The sequence below is a fragment of the Nansenia antarctica genome, assembly GCF_963989245.1.
Source record: "Nansenia antarctica genome assembly, chromosome: 17".
NCBI classification, from domain to species: domain Eukaryota; kingdom Metazoa; phylum Chordata; class Actinopteri; order Argentiniformes; family Microstomatidae; genus Nansenia; species Nansenia antarctica.
The window spans coordinates 12754830-12772343 of NC_137687.1; the positions used below are offsets into that span (position 1 = coordinate 12754830).

A 17514-nucleotide genomic window follows, 5' to 3' on the forward strand; every position below is an offset into this window, starting at 1 on the left:
TAGCGTGACTGACTGAGAGAGAGACAGACAGACAGACAGACAGAGACTGATTGATTGACTGACTGACTGAATGACTGACTGACTGACTGACTGACTGACTGACAGACAACAGACAGGCATGCATACAGACAGACTAACTGGCTACTAAAGGCTGCAGTAAGAAAATACCCTGACTGACTGAGAGACAGACAGACAGAGACTGACTGACTGACTGACTGACTGACTCACAGACAGGCCTCGCATACAGCCAGAGACTTTGTAACAGTCTAACCCTTCGCCAACATTTATATCCCCCCGAGTGGTAATTCGAGTGAGCAAAGCCAAATAGCCATTACACTAAGCAGAATTATTGAACACAGCCCTGGCCTCCATATTGGCTCTTTGGCTATCCACTGGGAGAGGAGAGTTGACAAGAAGCCACTGGTGCCGCCCACATCTTATCTAGCCCGGGCTGAGGAAACTGGAGGAGTTAGCGATTAGCACAGGCTGTTGCTAACGTATCAGACTAGCGCTAGTAAGGGAAGGGGAGGCCAGAGCAACCCAGCTCCAGTAACTAAACTGATCAAAGAAACTCGACGGAGCAAACGGACAGGGTGGAAAAGCCAGCAGGGTTTAAAAAAAAAAAAAAACTTCTCTTTCTTGACATTTGAACCAATGCATTCGATATGATAAAAGAAAAAGAAAGGGAACGAGAAGGAAGAGGGAAAAAGAAGGAAGAGCGAGATAGCAAGGGGATGGGGGAGGGGGGAGGTGGGGGTTGATGAAAGTGGATATGGGTGGGGTAGTGGAGGGGGGGTGGGGTGGGGGGGGGGATCAAAAGCAATGAGAGTGAAAAAGCAAGATGAAAGAGAGAAAATGATGAACATCAGAGAGAGAGGGATGGGAGAGAGGGAGAGAGAGTAAGCTTAGTGATTGGACGGCTGAGTCCTCTCGCTCATCAGGTTGTTTGCGGACCGCATTAAATGTTTCTCGTCTCCGGGAGTTTCACTTAGGCGTTTATCCTTTCATGTGTACTGTATGTTCCGCAGTAACGCCCCCCCCCCCCCCCCCTCCCCTGCACTCTCTCTGTTATCTGTCTTACAGCCGGAGAAAAACGCTCCACATAATTTGTAGCTATGCAGAGTAGCACACTAAATTGGGCTACAATTATGCCCAAAACTCAGCTGTCAAGATCCATCACCAGTACTAAAACCTTGGCAGCACATCACCACCACCCACCCTGCCACAACTTCACTGGCTCCCCCATAAAATACAGACTCTCCTTCAAGGCCCGCCGGACCTCCTCACCTTTAAGGCACTCCACTTTAAGGCTCTATGGCCTTCTAGCCTGAAACCAATTTGTCACTGAGTCTTTTGAGTCAGTAGCCTTGATACGCTACTGTATCTGGGTACGTTGCATCTGCTTACCTCTGCTTACACACAAAAAAAAGGACAAATACCCACACTACTAGGATAATTATAATTATCTGATAATTATCTATTTTCTCACAATGTTGTAGATAATGATCTATGTTCTCCTTCATGGGAGAAGGGATGAGGTGTGGTTTATGATTCCTCCCCTATTCAAGGACACTCGACACCCACAGTCGGCGAGATACTCCAATGGCAGCTTACACGGAGCCCACGCATTCCCAGGGAACCCACGCTATACCGAACCTATATAACAGTTACATAACCACAACACCGGAAATAAACATTCAAACACATTCTTGAACATCTGTTCCGACACAACTCTGTCTGGAAAATACACCATCGCTGAGTCTACTGAATCTACTTTTTTTTTTTGGACCAAGCTGCTATATACCCACAATCCCCTTCGACCAAGTGCTCTAAAAAAGTGCTGAGTAACAACCCGAGCGTGAAAAACCCCCCCAAACAATGTCAAAACCCCAACCGCAGCCTCCTAAAACACAATATAATTCTCAATCCGCCACTCTGTTATTGTCCTTCGTACAAGCCACAGGATTCATTAAGTTTGTAAAGCAGGTGTTTGAGCAACAACAAACATTCTTGTAAGAACACAGAAACAGATGGCACCTGATAGGCAGAGTGGGGGGAGAGTGGGGGGGAGAGTGGAGGATGATAGGAGGGAGGAAGAGGGAGAGGCGCTGTGAAAGAGCAATCAAATGCGTCCCACAGGGGAGTTCCCCTACACGTCTGCCTACGTCCCTCCCTCTCTCTTTCCCTCTCCCTCTCTCCCCCCTCGCCCCCCCCCCCCCTCAGAGAAAAGCCATCCATCCCTGCCTACTTTTGCTGACGCGCCACCACACCACCGCAGCACAAAAGGCAGGGGCTGTACCGGGTAAGGCAGGGGCACTACGATGTGACCTTGAGCGCTCGCCTCCCCTCCGATGTCGAGGGAATAACAACGGCTCGGCGGCGGGACCTAACAAAGGGATGTGTCATTTGGTGAGAGAGTGAGATTTAAGTGCTAGGGCCCCGACGCCGGGCGGAGGACGAGAGTGGGCTAGCTGTCAGTCTCTGAGACTGACACTCTGCAATCCCCTATGTGTTCCCTCCGATTTACATAGGGAGGGACGCGTCGGAAGAGGTCAAACCGACAGACAAGCACACCCCCCCTCCCTCGCTAAACTGATTCGGATGATTTTAAGGAAGAAAGAAATATGTATAAAGATAGACAGACGGGTGACAAAAGGGGTGAAAAAAGAAGAGAGAGGGACAGATAACAGACAGAGTGTGAGAGAGAGAGAGAGAGAGAGAGAGAGAGAGAGAGAGAGAGAGAGAGAGAGGGGAGACGGGGCAGAAAAAGAGAGGGTGAGCGAAATGGACAGAGGAAGAGAAGAAGGGAAGACAGGGGAAGACAGGGGAGCTGATAGAAAGAGGAAGAGAGAGAGAGAGAGAGAGAGAGAGAGAGAGAGAGAGAGAGAGAGAGAGAGAGAGAGGGAGTCAGAGACAGTGTGCTGGTGAGGCTGTGCATGTGAATCAGTGACAGTACGGGCCGCGAACACGATTGATGATGACAAGCGGTGAGGAGGACACGTCGCTGTGGAGAGAGAGAAGGAGAGAGAGAGAGAGAGAGAGAGAGAGAGAGAGAGAAGGAGAGAGAGAGAGAGTAAGACAGAGACAAGAGAGGAGATGAGGAGACGAGGCAGGCACACTGATTACGCCTCTGACGACAATTAGAAGGGTGTGAGGGAGGCAGGGTCGATCGAACATGACAACTGGTCTCCCTCTTGTTTGGGCTGAGACATGGCGCCGGGGTACTTCTCGTTTCTTCTTCTAGTTCGATCTGTCACTGTATGACTATGATGGTTGGAAAAACACTAGCCATAACGAGTTCGTAGTGCATCAATCTTCGCTATGTGTTTTAGGACCTGAAGGCATACACACAGACTGAATTAATTAGAAGCATCTTTTTTTATACCCCTCCGGCATATATGTTTTCTTTATTTCGACTCGACCTAAGGTACAGTAAATCTATATCACACATCACCGTGAATGTCTGTTGATCAAATGTCGAACGCTGAATAAAACAAACACACGTTACTTTTTAATTCAAACATGCTGTCTACTCGCAGCAAATGGAAACTTAATAAATAATACATATAAAGAAATAAATGGAGATCCATAGGAGGCTCAGCTGCTGTGATGTATTGTACAAATGACGGTTGAGTGCGGAGACGGAAACAGGCAGAAAAACCAGGCTTTGCTTCACTAATCACAAACTGGAGTTAATTATATAAGTAACGCAAGCAACTGGCTACAATGGCCACTAGAGAGAGAGGGAGAGAGAGAGGGAGAGAGAGAGAGAGAGAGAGAGAGAGAGAGAGAGAGAGAGAGAGAGAGAGAGAGAGAGAGAGAGAGAGAGAGAGAGAGAGAGAGAGAGAGAGAGAAACTGACGCCTTGGTTTGCTCACCTTTCCCACCCAAGTCTAAAGGCAACTAAACAAGGGTCTCCACATCCCTACAATACATGTTAATGATAATGATGAATGCTTAGAGAGAAGGAGAGAGGGGGGGGAGAGGGAGAGAGAGAGAGATAGGGAGAGAGAGAGAGGGAGAGAGAGAGAGGGAGAGAGAGAGAGAGAGAGGGAGAGAGAGAGAGGGAGAGAGAGAGGGAGAGAGAGAGAGGGAGAGAGAGAGAGAGGGAGAGAGAGAGAGCAATTAAGCCTTTCTCCCAATGGACTGTTGTGACTGCGTGGGTTGGTTCACTAAGGTGACAGAGCAACACTCTGCAGAAACTTTACTGGCTAATTGGTGTACAGGTAACCCCTGTGTATGTTTGCAGCCACTGTATGTTGTGACTCGCTGACTTATAAACTGTGACACAATTAATTGTTAGTCTGCAAAACGGTGTACAGTGTTAGTATGTGGAATAGTACAGTGTTAGTACAATACAGTGTGAGTGCAATTAAATCAATTCCCACTATACAAATAAAGAACTTGCTCATGCAGAATTATTGCTCCCTTCAAACGTGATACTAAAGAAAGTACTAGATTTACATGCTTTGGATTGACTTGATTAGTGTAATAATAACTAATGTAATAGTATAATAGTGTAATAATAATAATAATAATAATAATAACTTTTTATTTATATAGCGCTTTTCCTGCAAACGTTGCAGCTCAAAGTGCTCCAATCATTATATAATCATAATTTAATTATTTAATAATTTAAAGACAATATTAAAAAGATGGGTTTTTAGTCTTGACTTGAACATATTTGCTGAGGTTGCATCCCTAATGTAAACTGGCAGTGCATTCCACAATCTGGGTGCCTAAAATGTGAATGCAGCCTCACCAAATCTCTTCTTCTGTACATGTGGTACACAGAGGAAACCAGCGTCAGAAGACCTGAGAGCTCTATTGGGCTGATATGCTAGCAAGAGGTATTTCAGATATTCTAGCGCTGTGCCAGTGAGAGCTTTATAAACAAGCAGAAGGATCTTGAAATCTATTCTGAACTTAACAGGAAGCCAGTGTAGTGCAAAGACAAAGACACTTGTCCTTGACACTTGAAATCAGTGATTGCTGTACATATTTGCTGTCTTGTACAATGTTAATTGTTACTACTGTTGTTGTTGAGTTCGACTCTCTAAATGTGCATTCTTGCAGCTTAAGAATTATAATGTACTTAATCTGTACTTACTCTACTCAGGTTTCCTGTTAGAATAGAATAGAATTGAATGAATGAATGGTCTTTATTGTCATTGCTACAGTACAGGTACCAAACAACGAAATTTAGGAGGGGTGGCTCCCCTGGTGTTAGGAAAGAAAAAAACACTTTTAAAAAAAACACAAGAAGGGAAGGAGCTGGTTTACATAAATAAAGGCTATGTACACTATCCACTATACTATACTGTACAGATAGACGACTAGGGTTGTCATATTGCACATAGTGTTATTGCACATTTATTTAAAGTGTCGCAGTTTGCAGGCTTGAAATGTACATGTTTGTGCCTCAGCACTACACCTGATTTTTTCAGGCCAGCAGCTGCCATCAATCCGTCCAGACTGTCCAGGGCCCAGAACTTAGGTCTTATATATATATATATATATATATATATATATATATATATATGTTCTTATATAAGGAGGCATTGCTTTGTCTTGACACAATACAGAAAGCTAGGCTACGGTGCATCTGAGGTAAGAGCACCTGGGAGACAGCGATAAGTATATGTTTGGAGGGAGCGAGACACTGTGTGATTTATGTCTTTGTGTTTGGACAGTTTCGCTGCATTGTGTTGCTTCTGGGGCCTAACGTGAGGTGGGAATGTATGACAGCCTCAGAGAGGATGACAGCCTCAGATAGTCCTCTAGAGTTATACTCTTTCACTTCTACAACTTCCACATCATCACCCTTCTTTAGTTTAGAGGATTTCAAATGTATATCATATATACAGTACGTAGATTTCCCATTGAAATTAAAACCGGCATCTTTTTTTTCTTTTCTTTTTTTTCTGAGTGGGGCAGTCCCACTCATATTTTTCATTGTATTAAACAGACGTAGTGAAGACAGACAGGAAAGTAAGGAGAAGAAGGGAGAGAGGGCATGTCAGCAGGGCATGGGCCGGATTCGAACCCATGCCGACATGGGCATAAGTGTGCACTGTAGACCGTGGTGCTAGACCACTGGACCACCTCAGGCCACTAAAACCTCCATCTTAAAGTTCAATTTACAATATTCAAATAGCATTTCAAATAGAGCACCATGGCTGTTAAGATATTGGTTATTGTAATTCCTTTCACCGATACTAAATCGAGTTTCTGCTGAAGATACTTTACCAGCACCAAAATACCCAGTTGTTTAGCCTTCTAGAGGGAGGTCTATAAAGAGATATACTCAAAGTAGGCAATTTTTCAGTTCACCTTCATTTTCCACATGACAAACCACCAATGCAAAGTTTCAATAAAATGGCGTATTGGTGTTTCCATCCCAGTCTGATGGAAGTTCGCTTTGCTGACAGCTTATCATATTTCGTCCTTGAAATTCTTTATGCAGACCCAGGGTCTAAGCATGAGGTTTTTTATTTATCTGTATCTTAATATGCATTGCTTCTGTGAAACAAGATGGGGAGGGAGAGTGCAGTAGGGGCCGTTTCCCACATAAATTACCCTGGGGAAAAAAACCTGCCCCGTCAGCAGACAATTGTGGGCCAGATCTGGTGTTATGGCGGCATTTACACAACGTGGTGGCACATACTGTATGCTCAGTGCTGCAAACAGCAAGCAGTACATGGGCCGGACCTGGTCCGAATGTGGGGGGTGGGGGGGGGCCCGCCCTGGATGAGAGTTGGCAATTTTGCTATAGGGGTCAGCTCTGGTATGACGAATGTGGCCGTGTAGTTCCTGTAGTTACTGGGCAATCTTTGGTCTGAGAGTGGTTGAAAAATACTGGGTGAAATTTGGCATTTTTTGGCTCATGGGCCAGTTCTGGGATGTGATATCTGGCTCTAATACCTTCCTGTCGTTACTGTACTAGGCCACGTTGCTCATGGGCCAGCTCTGGTAGGATGAATGTGGCCCAAATAAGTTACAGTAGTTGCTTGGTCACGTTTTGGATTTCGCTAAAGGCAGACATTGCACAATTTTAGCCACAAATTGACACGTTCACACAATAAAATCAACATACATCTGCTGTAATAGCGGGTCATCATCAGTGGTGAACTTGGTGCCTTGACTCCAACAGTGTGAGTCGGACATGTCAGAATTGTGGGTTGTGGCTTCTTTCTACCTGTGCAATGTGGGAGGTGCTACAGTAAAGGGGAAACTAATGTCAACCAATGGGAATCTAGGTTGCTGTAAAAAAATGGCAACAAGCAAGTTGCATTTGGAACTAATATGCACTATTTACACCTGGACCATTTGCCTTGGCTCCTCACCATAGCTTCATAGTGGATCGAAACTGACTCACAGTTATGAACGGCTTTCCCATTTAAGCCGCAATGGTGTTATCAGCAACATAGCAGACAGACAGTAACAGTTATTTGCATGATCAGAGTCATTACGTGTGAATAGAAGCCTGCAAAGTGGTCACCTAGCCCGTGAAGAACAGACACACGTACACATCATCACACGAAACGTCGAGGAAAACACACTTGTTGGGCGACTATCAAAAAACAAACTTTGTCGCCGAGAGGCTAAGTAGGGGAAAATACCTGCCCGACGCGCTGGCTGTCAATGAATCACTGTTTCCGAAAGTACGTTTGGTATATTTATTGTAGATAAAAACGAAGGGTGAAACGGTATCACAAAACATTAAAAACAGCGTCTCAAGATTATCAAACAGTGACTTAAAAAGTGGTCAGCAAAAGTAGGACTTCCCCACTCACCCACTCTCCTGCCATTCACACAATTCCGACAGGTGAACAGCTGATTTCAATACTACCACTGACGCAACACTGACGCACCACCAACACCACGTGACTCGAATCCCTGCACGTGACCCACAATCCAACAGCGAACAACAAACAACAACAGACAACAGTACAACCCATACCTGGCGCCTACAACACTTATTACAGTTGTTTTTACTGAAGCCACAACATCGTTTTGCTCTCAGTCTATTTAGAGCATCTATTTCTCCATCTGTGTGTGCATGTAGCGCAGGCTACAGTAGCCTATTTGTGTCTGACCAATGATAAGGGTTAGACAAGATCCACTCGCAGGGAGACAAATTCACCCCAATGACAGACATTTGGAAGGCTTTTGTGCGTAACTTACTGAAGCCAGGAGACAAGATCAGTATTAGTTTTGAATGTGGTTTGCATGGTGTAGCATATAGGAGCCAGGAGATAGTCAGTGAACTTTACTGGCACATTTGCGTGAAGACACATAGGGCCCTATTATGCACTTCATAAGTCTTAAGCAATAAGACGAGGCGGTAGATCTAAACTTAAGACGTGGAGGCGTGGTCAAGGCCACTTTGCTATTATGCGTGCGGTAGTGGGCGCCTAAGACCCGGCGCTAAGCCCAGAAATTAGTCATGGGTGTGTTTTGGGCGTCTTCTCAATCAACCCAATCAGCGTGCCAGGTGCCATTCCCTTTAAGAACCGGCTGCGTTAAGTCATAAGCGCTATGCTATTATGCAGTTCATAGGCGCTAGACTTCATGCACGTTTTGAAACACGAGCGCGGTCGGCGCGCATGCGCAAACCGCGGAGGCGCGCTCGTGTTTCAAAACGTGCATGAACTCTAGCGCCTAAGAAGTTTTCAAACCACTTCTTAGCGCTAGGCGCAAAGTCAGATCGCATAATAGCAGGGGCGCCTAGCGCACTTCATTAACATATGAACACTCACACAATGAGTAATATATGCACGGGAGTCTTACGTCTTATGTGTGGGCGCCTAGCGACACCTGCATAATAGCAGTAGCGCGTATGAAGCGCATAATAAGGGTGGCGGTAGGTCTTAACCTGGCGGTGCGTCTTAATTAAGACTTAAGACGGCAAGTTAAGAAGTGCATAATAGGGCCCATGGCGTCTGAAAGAAGAAGCGATTTTGTACAATTCAATTCAGCAAATGACTGGTGTGAAGACATTTTTAAATGTTATTTGTTATCAAGCAGTGGCGCTTCACATTTGACACACATTTTTCTTTCTTTCTTTCAAAAATACTAAATGTGGTACTCTAACGATTCTTAAAGGCCTACTAAAGTAGGGCCATCATTACTTTGCGGACATGGGGAGCCTCTCTCAAAAAGACATGACTCAATTCATTTGTGAAGAATGGGAAAACAAACAAGTGCAACTTGAAGCCAATTTCGGTTTGAGAGCCATCACTAAAAGCAACAAGGCAAATAGCTTCTGGCAGACCATTTAAAGCTCTACTCTGACAGCAGATTCCTTTTCTCAAGATGTCTTGTTGCTAGTTATTTTCCTCTTCAGAGTAGTTGAAGGTAAAGGAGAGATAAGACAACGTATGATGGGCACTGAGAAAAGGACATAGAAATAAAGGAGTGGCATACATACTGAAAGTGTGTATTACATTTTTACATTTACGTTTACATTTTTGGCATTTAGCAGACGCTTTATTCCAAAGCGACTTACAATCAATACATTTGAATACTAAGCAAGTGAATTATCAATCCACCAGTCGTAGCAGGAAGAGTAATCCAGCTCAGGCCCGGGGCCATTGATAGAAGGAAAAACCTTCTTCTACCACCTTCTTCTAAACTTTTTCTTTTTTTTATATATAATATTGCACTGATATTAGTTATAGACTGATGTAGAATGACAAACTATCAAACTATTTGCTCTATTATTGTCATCTTGTCCATACTATCAGACATTTAAAATGACAAAGCTACAGCAGGAACGTATCAGGATGACATTCCTCCTCCAGAACCGGCCCACGAGCAAAGTCCCAACTGTCACCCAGTACACCCAGTCAACCACACTCAGACCAAAGATAGCCCAGTAACTACAGGAACATATCAGGACCACATTCCTCATACTAGAGAAGGCTTATAGCAAAATTGCCAACTCTCATCCAGGCCTGCCCCCCCCCCCCCACACACATTCGGACCAGGTCTGGCTCATATACTACTTAACGTTTGCGGCACTGAGCCATATGTGACAGCAGCTGGTGAAACCAAGTCGCCAAACCAATCAGAATGTTCTGACTTATTCTGAAAAATGTTAAATACATTTCAATGTTGTTGAAAATCAATGACACACTTGCTAGCCAAGACAAAAGCCATGGACTGGGTGAGTAATCCCCACTACTACGTAGTTAACTAGAACACTACTTAACATCGTTAGCAGACTCAACAAAAAAAAAGCTGAGTTGACTAGCGAGTGTGTCGTTGATTTTCAACAACAGCTGAAATGTATTTACATTTTTCGGAATAAAAGTCAGAACATTAAATGGGCTGCTGACTTGTTCCTGGTTTCACCACATAATGTGCCGCCACAAGGCCAGATACGGCCCACAATCGGCTGCCGACTGGGATCTATAGAAACACAGGTGCCGAGAAGTTGTTCAAATTAATATTTTACACCCTCTCTCTTCAAAAGTCTAAAAATGACTCTTAACACCCAAATGTGTACGGAAATCTCCTCAACAAAATACGAGGTGATAATTAGACTTCCCACATCACTGGAGTGCAGAAACAACATTTGAGCTGACAATGAGAATGAGGTTTCAGTGGCAACACTTTTCTCTGAAGTTACTCCAAACATCTGTTCCAGAAGTGCTCTGCTGCACTTCACCGGCACATTTTCCTCTCACAGTAGAAATGATCAGGTCCCTGAGGTAATATCGCATACAGTGATCAAACGTATACAGTAGATACAGTAACACAGACATGATACTCAGACTCAGAACTGAATTTAAAACTGTGGGGGGGGGGGAAACCAAACCAAAGTTGACGAACAATAATGTCTGTGTGCTGTGGTGAGCGCCTACCAATGTGTTACAGTCGTTAATAACCTACTTCCGGAACAAACATCATTACAGTTGATTTTAGTCCAAAACATGAAATGATCTCTGGGCAACAGAGAATGTTCGATTAATCTAGGTTTGATTGAATTCAGCCTCCAGCCAACATCTTAATGTTACTGTAACAGTGTAGAAACCACCCCTATTCTGAGGTAACTAGTAAGTAAATGGTAAATGGACTGACTTATATAGCTCCTTTATCCAAAGCGCTTTACACCGGCCTCTCATTCACCCATTCACACACACACATTCACACACCAAGCTACCGTGCAAGGCGCCGGCCTGCTCACTGGGAGCAATTTGGGGTTCAGTGTCTTACCCAAGGACACCTTGACATGAGGCCAGCCGGGGCTCGAACCGCCGATCTGCCAACCTTGCGATCATTAGACGGCAGCTCTACCTCCTGCGCCACAGCTTGCCCCTTTAGCCGAGTAACGGCCAAGCTCCACCTGCTGCGTTGCGTCAACTCGCCATCGACGTTGCGTCAACTTCCCGTTGTCCAAGCTCCACCTGCAGCGTTGCGTCAACGTTGCGTCAACGTCAACGTTCTACTCTAGCTCCACTGGCATTTTTGTATACGGGAGTAATTTCACCCTTGACTGCAATTATGTCCACAACAATAACAACATCATACAGAACATTTTCCAATCAGGGTAATATTTTATCTACATATTCCCAAATAGATAGTTGCTAGTTCAGTAGATGTTCAACTAACTGTCAACAACATTTCAACTAACTAACCACTAATCCTAAACCTTGCCCTAACCTTAAATCTAACCCTATCCTTAACCATAAATCTAGTTACATAACGTAATTGTGTATGCTAGCTTTTTCTTTTTTACTTCAGGAAAGCATCACCCATTAGAACAGAATATAGCCTACAACAAAATGTGTATGTGTGCTAAAAATATTTTTCGACCTCAAGGATGAGCCGTTCGTCGTCCATTCCTGCAACAAGAGTTCACCACAGGTGCGGTGATTGACGCCCCACGTGGGTGCCCCGCAACGCTGACGCAACGCAACGCAGCAGGTGGAGCACCTGTCATTGATTACAATGCATTTGATCCCAATTTCGGACGCAACGCACATTAGACGCAACGCTCGATGGCCATGGTGGAGCTTGGCCGTAACCTGGAAAGTGTGCTGTGTCTAGCGGGTGGGGAGACCTAGTCCCCATGGACTGCATGGAGTGTCTGCTTATAGATGTTGTTTCAGCACTTAATCAATGGAGGACAGTCATTAGAGTGATAATAGGGTAATCTCGGCCGGTTTTTCTGTGTGTAAATAAAGGGTGCGGATCGGAAAACCACCTGGCGAGAGACAAGTTGACATGTGGTAAGGTGAGACAACTCACTCCAAAATCAATGGCGTGAGAGTGTTAAAGTGGAAAATGGTTCCTTTCAAGTCGTTGAATATGAGTGGCCGATGAAGGAGGTGGAAAAGGAAAGGAAGGAAAGGAAAAAGCCGTCTAAAAGTAACACCATTTGCAATATCTTAGGAAAGGATATGCATACATACATGCATTTCCCCCACTACATTTATGCAGAATCATACTCTACTCTCATACTCTACTTCTGCCAATGTTATGAGCAGGCATACAATTGAGCAGTTCAGACGGAGGTGTGTTATTATTGTGAACTCCTCCTAAAACCCGCCTGGTTGTAAAGCTACTCTGATTGGTCGAATGTGCTCAAGTGCATAAACCTCCTCTTTTTCGCGATACAACATCATACATCAAACCCGACCTGGAACAGGACGAGAAAACCCTACCCGTTTTGAAGGCAGGTGAACGCGTTTATTTCCTATTGACAATCGACCAAATGTGACCTTTTGAAGTTAATTAATTGCATGAGCAGCTCATTAACACTAATGCTGAATTTCATGCATTAATTTAACGACATTGTCCCTGCCACATCTATCATCATTTAAAAGCTACCATGTGTGACAAAGAGCTCACACTCCGAGGCGTGGACCTGCATAAGTAGCTAGCAGACGCCACCGCTGTCGTCAAACACATTCCAATTATGATTAACTGGGCTTCTGTCTCCCCGCTCTCTCCCCCATAACCCCTGCTGCAGCATAAACAAGGTCTTTATGATGCGTACATGCAGTAATTTATTGTTAGTGCCGTGATTTGGTCCCGACCACGTGACTTGAATGAGAAAAAAACCTGTAAGCCAAAAGTGTAAAGTTGATCCTATGTACACTTATTGTATATGACTATCATCAACATTGACACGACAGGTCTGTGACTTTAATTATTAGTGTTTTTAAAAACCGCCACGGCACCAAAACAACTCAATTTGGAATCAAATTGGATAAACGGACAAATATCAGGCGAGGGTGTAATCTTTAGGAGTATGTAAGGCGTAATCAATAGCGTCTGTGCAGTCGGGTCCCCGAGCTCTCGTCAACCTCTGTTTGCTCTTCAGGATCTACCGCTAACAGCTAACCAACCGACTGTGTACATTTCTCCCTTTCCTATCGCCTTGGTAACTCCTGAGGCAGTTACCACATCAAGCAGTCGTCGCACGGCAGCTTGAACCAGCTTCATCAGATCTGTCTCAAATGGCTCCCTCTAGGCTTAGGTTTTTATAGTATATGTTTTTTTTCCCCCCTTAAAAAATAAGCTTTAAGTTTAGGCCCTCTGTGATGTTCTATAGACAGGGAAGTAGTGTTATCTCCTCTAGTCTTCTCCTGTCCCTGTGACATATTAACCACAGCAGCAGGCATGACTCATTCAGCACGGTAGTTTTCTAGCAACACAACAGTGGAGGCTGAGTGAATCTGACCTGACAGTCTTGCAAAAAAAAATATCACATCCCCGCTATTTATGTTGCTTTGAGGAGCGTCAACAAAAACCACAGGAGAAATATTGAGACTCTGCTGTAAGTAGGCCCAGTTTCTGAGAGATTAGTATGGTGGTGCCTACCATCGCGCTGTGTTGAGTCGTGTCAACTGAAACAATATCAGATTGCAATGAAGAGAGAGAGCGATGTAGGTCAGAAGTATGGCTTTGCAATAGGCCTAAATGCACGCAAAAGTAAACTTTTGTGTGAATCATACCATACAATATTAATGGAAGATTTGTGTGAAAGATGCAATTACATGTGTGTACTAGGCTACAGTATCTACAGGCAATCCTGGACCCATAGAGAGTTAGGCATGACACATTTCAGTGCAGCGGTGCAGAATAATAGTAAATACCATTAAATGATAATGAACACAGAACAAACTGTCTTGGATTTTTCTAAGGTGTTTATGGCCTGTAGAGGAATTCTATCAAGGCGATTTTGACGTTGCACATTTACACTGCATTTAACTAGTGAACTCACAGCTAATCTTTCCTCTTGAAAGTGTTACACAACAACATGTTTTTCCCTTTAAAAAACATTCAAGTAATTAGATTTTTCCCTGGACACAAATCAGAGAAGCCTTAAAAATTCAAATAAGGGAAAATGATGCATATATAAGGTGAGGCGAACACAACAACAAAGCAGTTGTACAGACCCAGCAAGTGGAGATAAACCCTATTAGTAGTAACACTTTATTATTACAGTGGACGCGCGCGCATGCACGCGTGTATGTGTGTGTGTGCGCGTATGGGTACGTGTGCGCGCGTATGTGCGTGTACGTGCACGCCACGTGTGTCCCGTGCGTGTGTGTGTTAACGTGGGTGGGTGTGTGTGTGTGTATGTCTTCTGCATCTGCACTGACAAAAAGCAATCAGCTCCCTCTATTTCCGTGCTCCATTAGGGCTATCTAATACACTGAGCCATTACGCTCGTATCATTGTCTCTGAATGATCCTCCACCGACGGCATTTGGCTTCCTGTTCTGTGCACCCGCACACGAGGACCGAAAATGAATTCCATTCATTTAAATAATGTACAACTATTAGTTATATTAAAGATAGGCAGTGTATCAGTTCCCTGAGCGCACGTTCGCCGCTCCAGGCATCTCTCTCCAATATTGGCTGCTTTTCAGAAAAAGAGAGGGAGAGCGAGCGAGAGAGGGAGAAAGAGCGCGCGAGAGAGAGAGAGAGAGAGAGAGAGAGAGCAATTTAATCAAAAGAGAGATCTAAACACAAGGGAGGGTTGAATGTTAGAAGATTTCAACTGATGATCAAGAAGTAAAGAGTGTGGGATTTCTGTTCCATTATCGGAGAGGAGTGTTGGAGCTGCTGCTGGTTCACTACCAGAGGGCATGGGAGAGGGAGAGACACGAAGGCCTTGAGTTTATCTGTCTGTCAATGCCACGTCTTTTCAGGATCACGGTTCAAGGCTGCAACGGCGAGGACGAGGAGGGGGACGGGCAGACTGCTACATCGCTGTGGGGTGTCGGGTGGGTCGCTAAGGACCCTGAGCTGTGACCGCGGTGGAGACCGCGGCTCTTCAGTGGCTCAAAGCGTGAAACACGTGTGGAGTGTGTGAGGCTATGCCAAGGAAGGAGAGAGGCTACGGAGGGTTCATGGGCAGGGAGCTGAGACTGAGAAGAAATTGGCAAACTCAACACAGCACATCTCTGTGCTGCTTAGGAAATAGATTAAGGGAACGCAGGTGGGGGGGATGTGTTTGGAGGATATATACTTGGAGGCATACACTATACGAAAACGTACGCTACATAAATACTGTATTTTCGACAGGGTAGTGCAGTATATGCCATACACTAGTTTGTCTGCATTTGGTCGATAACAAATCAACAATATTGTACGAGTATAACACTAGCAAGAAAGTAGAAGTAGAAAAACTAGGATACTTTAACAGTGGCTTTAAACCTCGGTATATTGGTAAAAGAAATCGGTACATTATTATACGAGAATTGTAAAGGACCCGTCCGGCGATTTTGATCGTAAATCGAGCAAAAAAACCGTACAAATCGCACCAGAGAAAGTGTAAGTGCATGGGGCCTCTGCAGATTCCGAGCAGGCTTGAAGTGTATTCGCAGCAGCGCAGATCTCAGATAATTTTCTTTCAATCTTTCAAAAAAAATTTGCAGCCACCCACTGGCTCAGAGACCTCCAGCTGGCAAGCAATTCTGAGGAGAACAGATTCTACACAGACAGGGGGCCATAGGGAGGCGGAGAAGAAAGTGAAGCCGTATACACTCAGCTGTACTGCGTATACTGTCGATTAAATTTGGTTGATTTCATTTAGCTTCTCCAGGGTGACTTTAAAAAACTGGCTGGATATTTATTCCCACTGATTCACATTGACTACAGGTTGGCTTTAGTACACACCGTAACCGTAGCCTCCTGATGGCTAAAGGTTTTCAAGGCAAGAAACCTACAGTAGGTTACGCCATCACGATTCTAGGATAGTCGATGTCCTCAGTTGCAATATCATCAGAATATAGCCGCTATACTGGTTCTTTACAGTTTTGTATGCTAAGATGAACTCCCCCCCGAAAACAAATAGTTGTGTCAATTCCACAATCTATACTGTAGGCAGTGTCCTAAGACACACTAATAGATAGTTTCCTTACTCGGTCCTAGACTCAATGACTCCAGATAATAGAGTGTCCTGGTGGCAGGAAACATCAATAACAACTATTGTTCCGCCCGCTCCTCCCCTCCTGCGGTCTCCATCCTCAATGTCTCCTACTATATTGTGATGCAAAGAGAGGCTCATTCATTGCAGCCATTGAGAACCAATGCAATTAAGTCTAATACATCCAGGAGAGTTAAAGGTACATTCAGTTGTACTTACTCATACACCTTCAGCTGGAAACACTGGCTGTTCAGGAAAAGAAACTCCCTCTCCAATCCATAGTCTATGGACAACTTCTCCCTTAAGTCCCTGGGGAAAAAATGAATGCGAATTTTGATTTAGTTTGATCTTCAAAAATGTTTAACTTGATCAAATAAACGTTATATTAGCAATAATGCAATATACCGTAGCTTCAGAAACAAGAGGTTTGTGTTTCTATAGGAGACAAATCTGAAAACGCCAATACAATATTACAGCTCTTGCGAATGCAGTTGGTTTGTAGCAACGTGGAGGCACACAGTGGAATATGCAGTTATGGTTCAATACATCCTGCTATGATTACCTTTGCTAGTGAAGTATTCTGCTACAGCATTTCTAAAGAACGTCTGAACTTTTAATACAAAAAGATTTCCAAAAGCATAGAACATAACATTGGTGGCAAACCAGTTAAACATAATTTGTGTCACATTTGATTTCTGATTGATTATTTAGGTGTTAAAAAAAAAAATAAGCAAAAATCTTAAATGCACTGGCCCCCCACCCACATGAGGAAATCAACTGCTGAACATTGTGCCAACCTCATATATGTGTGCACTGGACCATTTATGTAACCTTTCCAGTTTAATTGAAAGAGTAAAGAACCACTATCAAGACCAGGAAACAAAGTCACAAAATAAGCAAACAACTCCATTTTCAACTTCACCTCTGTCACAAATTCAAGCAATTTGTCACAAGTCACTGTTAGTCATTTAAGCATTATGGAACTCGAAGCCGTGGCATATCGTGGATACTATCAATATACCACAGCTTTGAGTTCCATAACGCTTTTATACAACGGTTACCACATTTATCTATCCACAAAAGAAAGACAAGACAAACTTTTAATGTATGTATCTTAACTATG

The 17514-nt window shown here is 44.1% G+C and overlaps 1 protein-coding gene across 1 annotated transcript in view; it reads right to left on the reverse strand.

Moving 5' to 3' along the window:
- LOC308172298 (glucosidase 2 subunit beta-like) overlaps positions 1-17514 on the reverse strand; it is a 134771-nt gene that overhangs the window by 27696 nt on the left and 89561 nt on the right. Inside the window, exon 12 of the mRNA XM_080547201.1 lies at positions 16611-16700. Within this exon, the coding sequence (XP_080403327.1) occupies positions 16611-16700 (90 nt within the window). The remainder of the gene's footprint in view (positions 1-16610; positions 16701-17514) is intronic.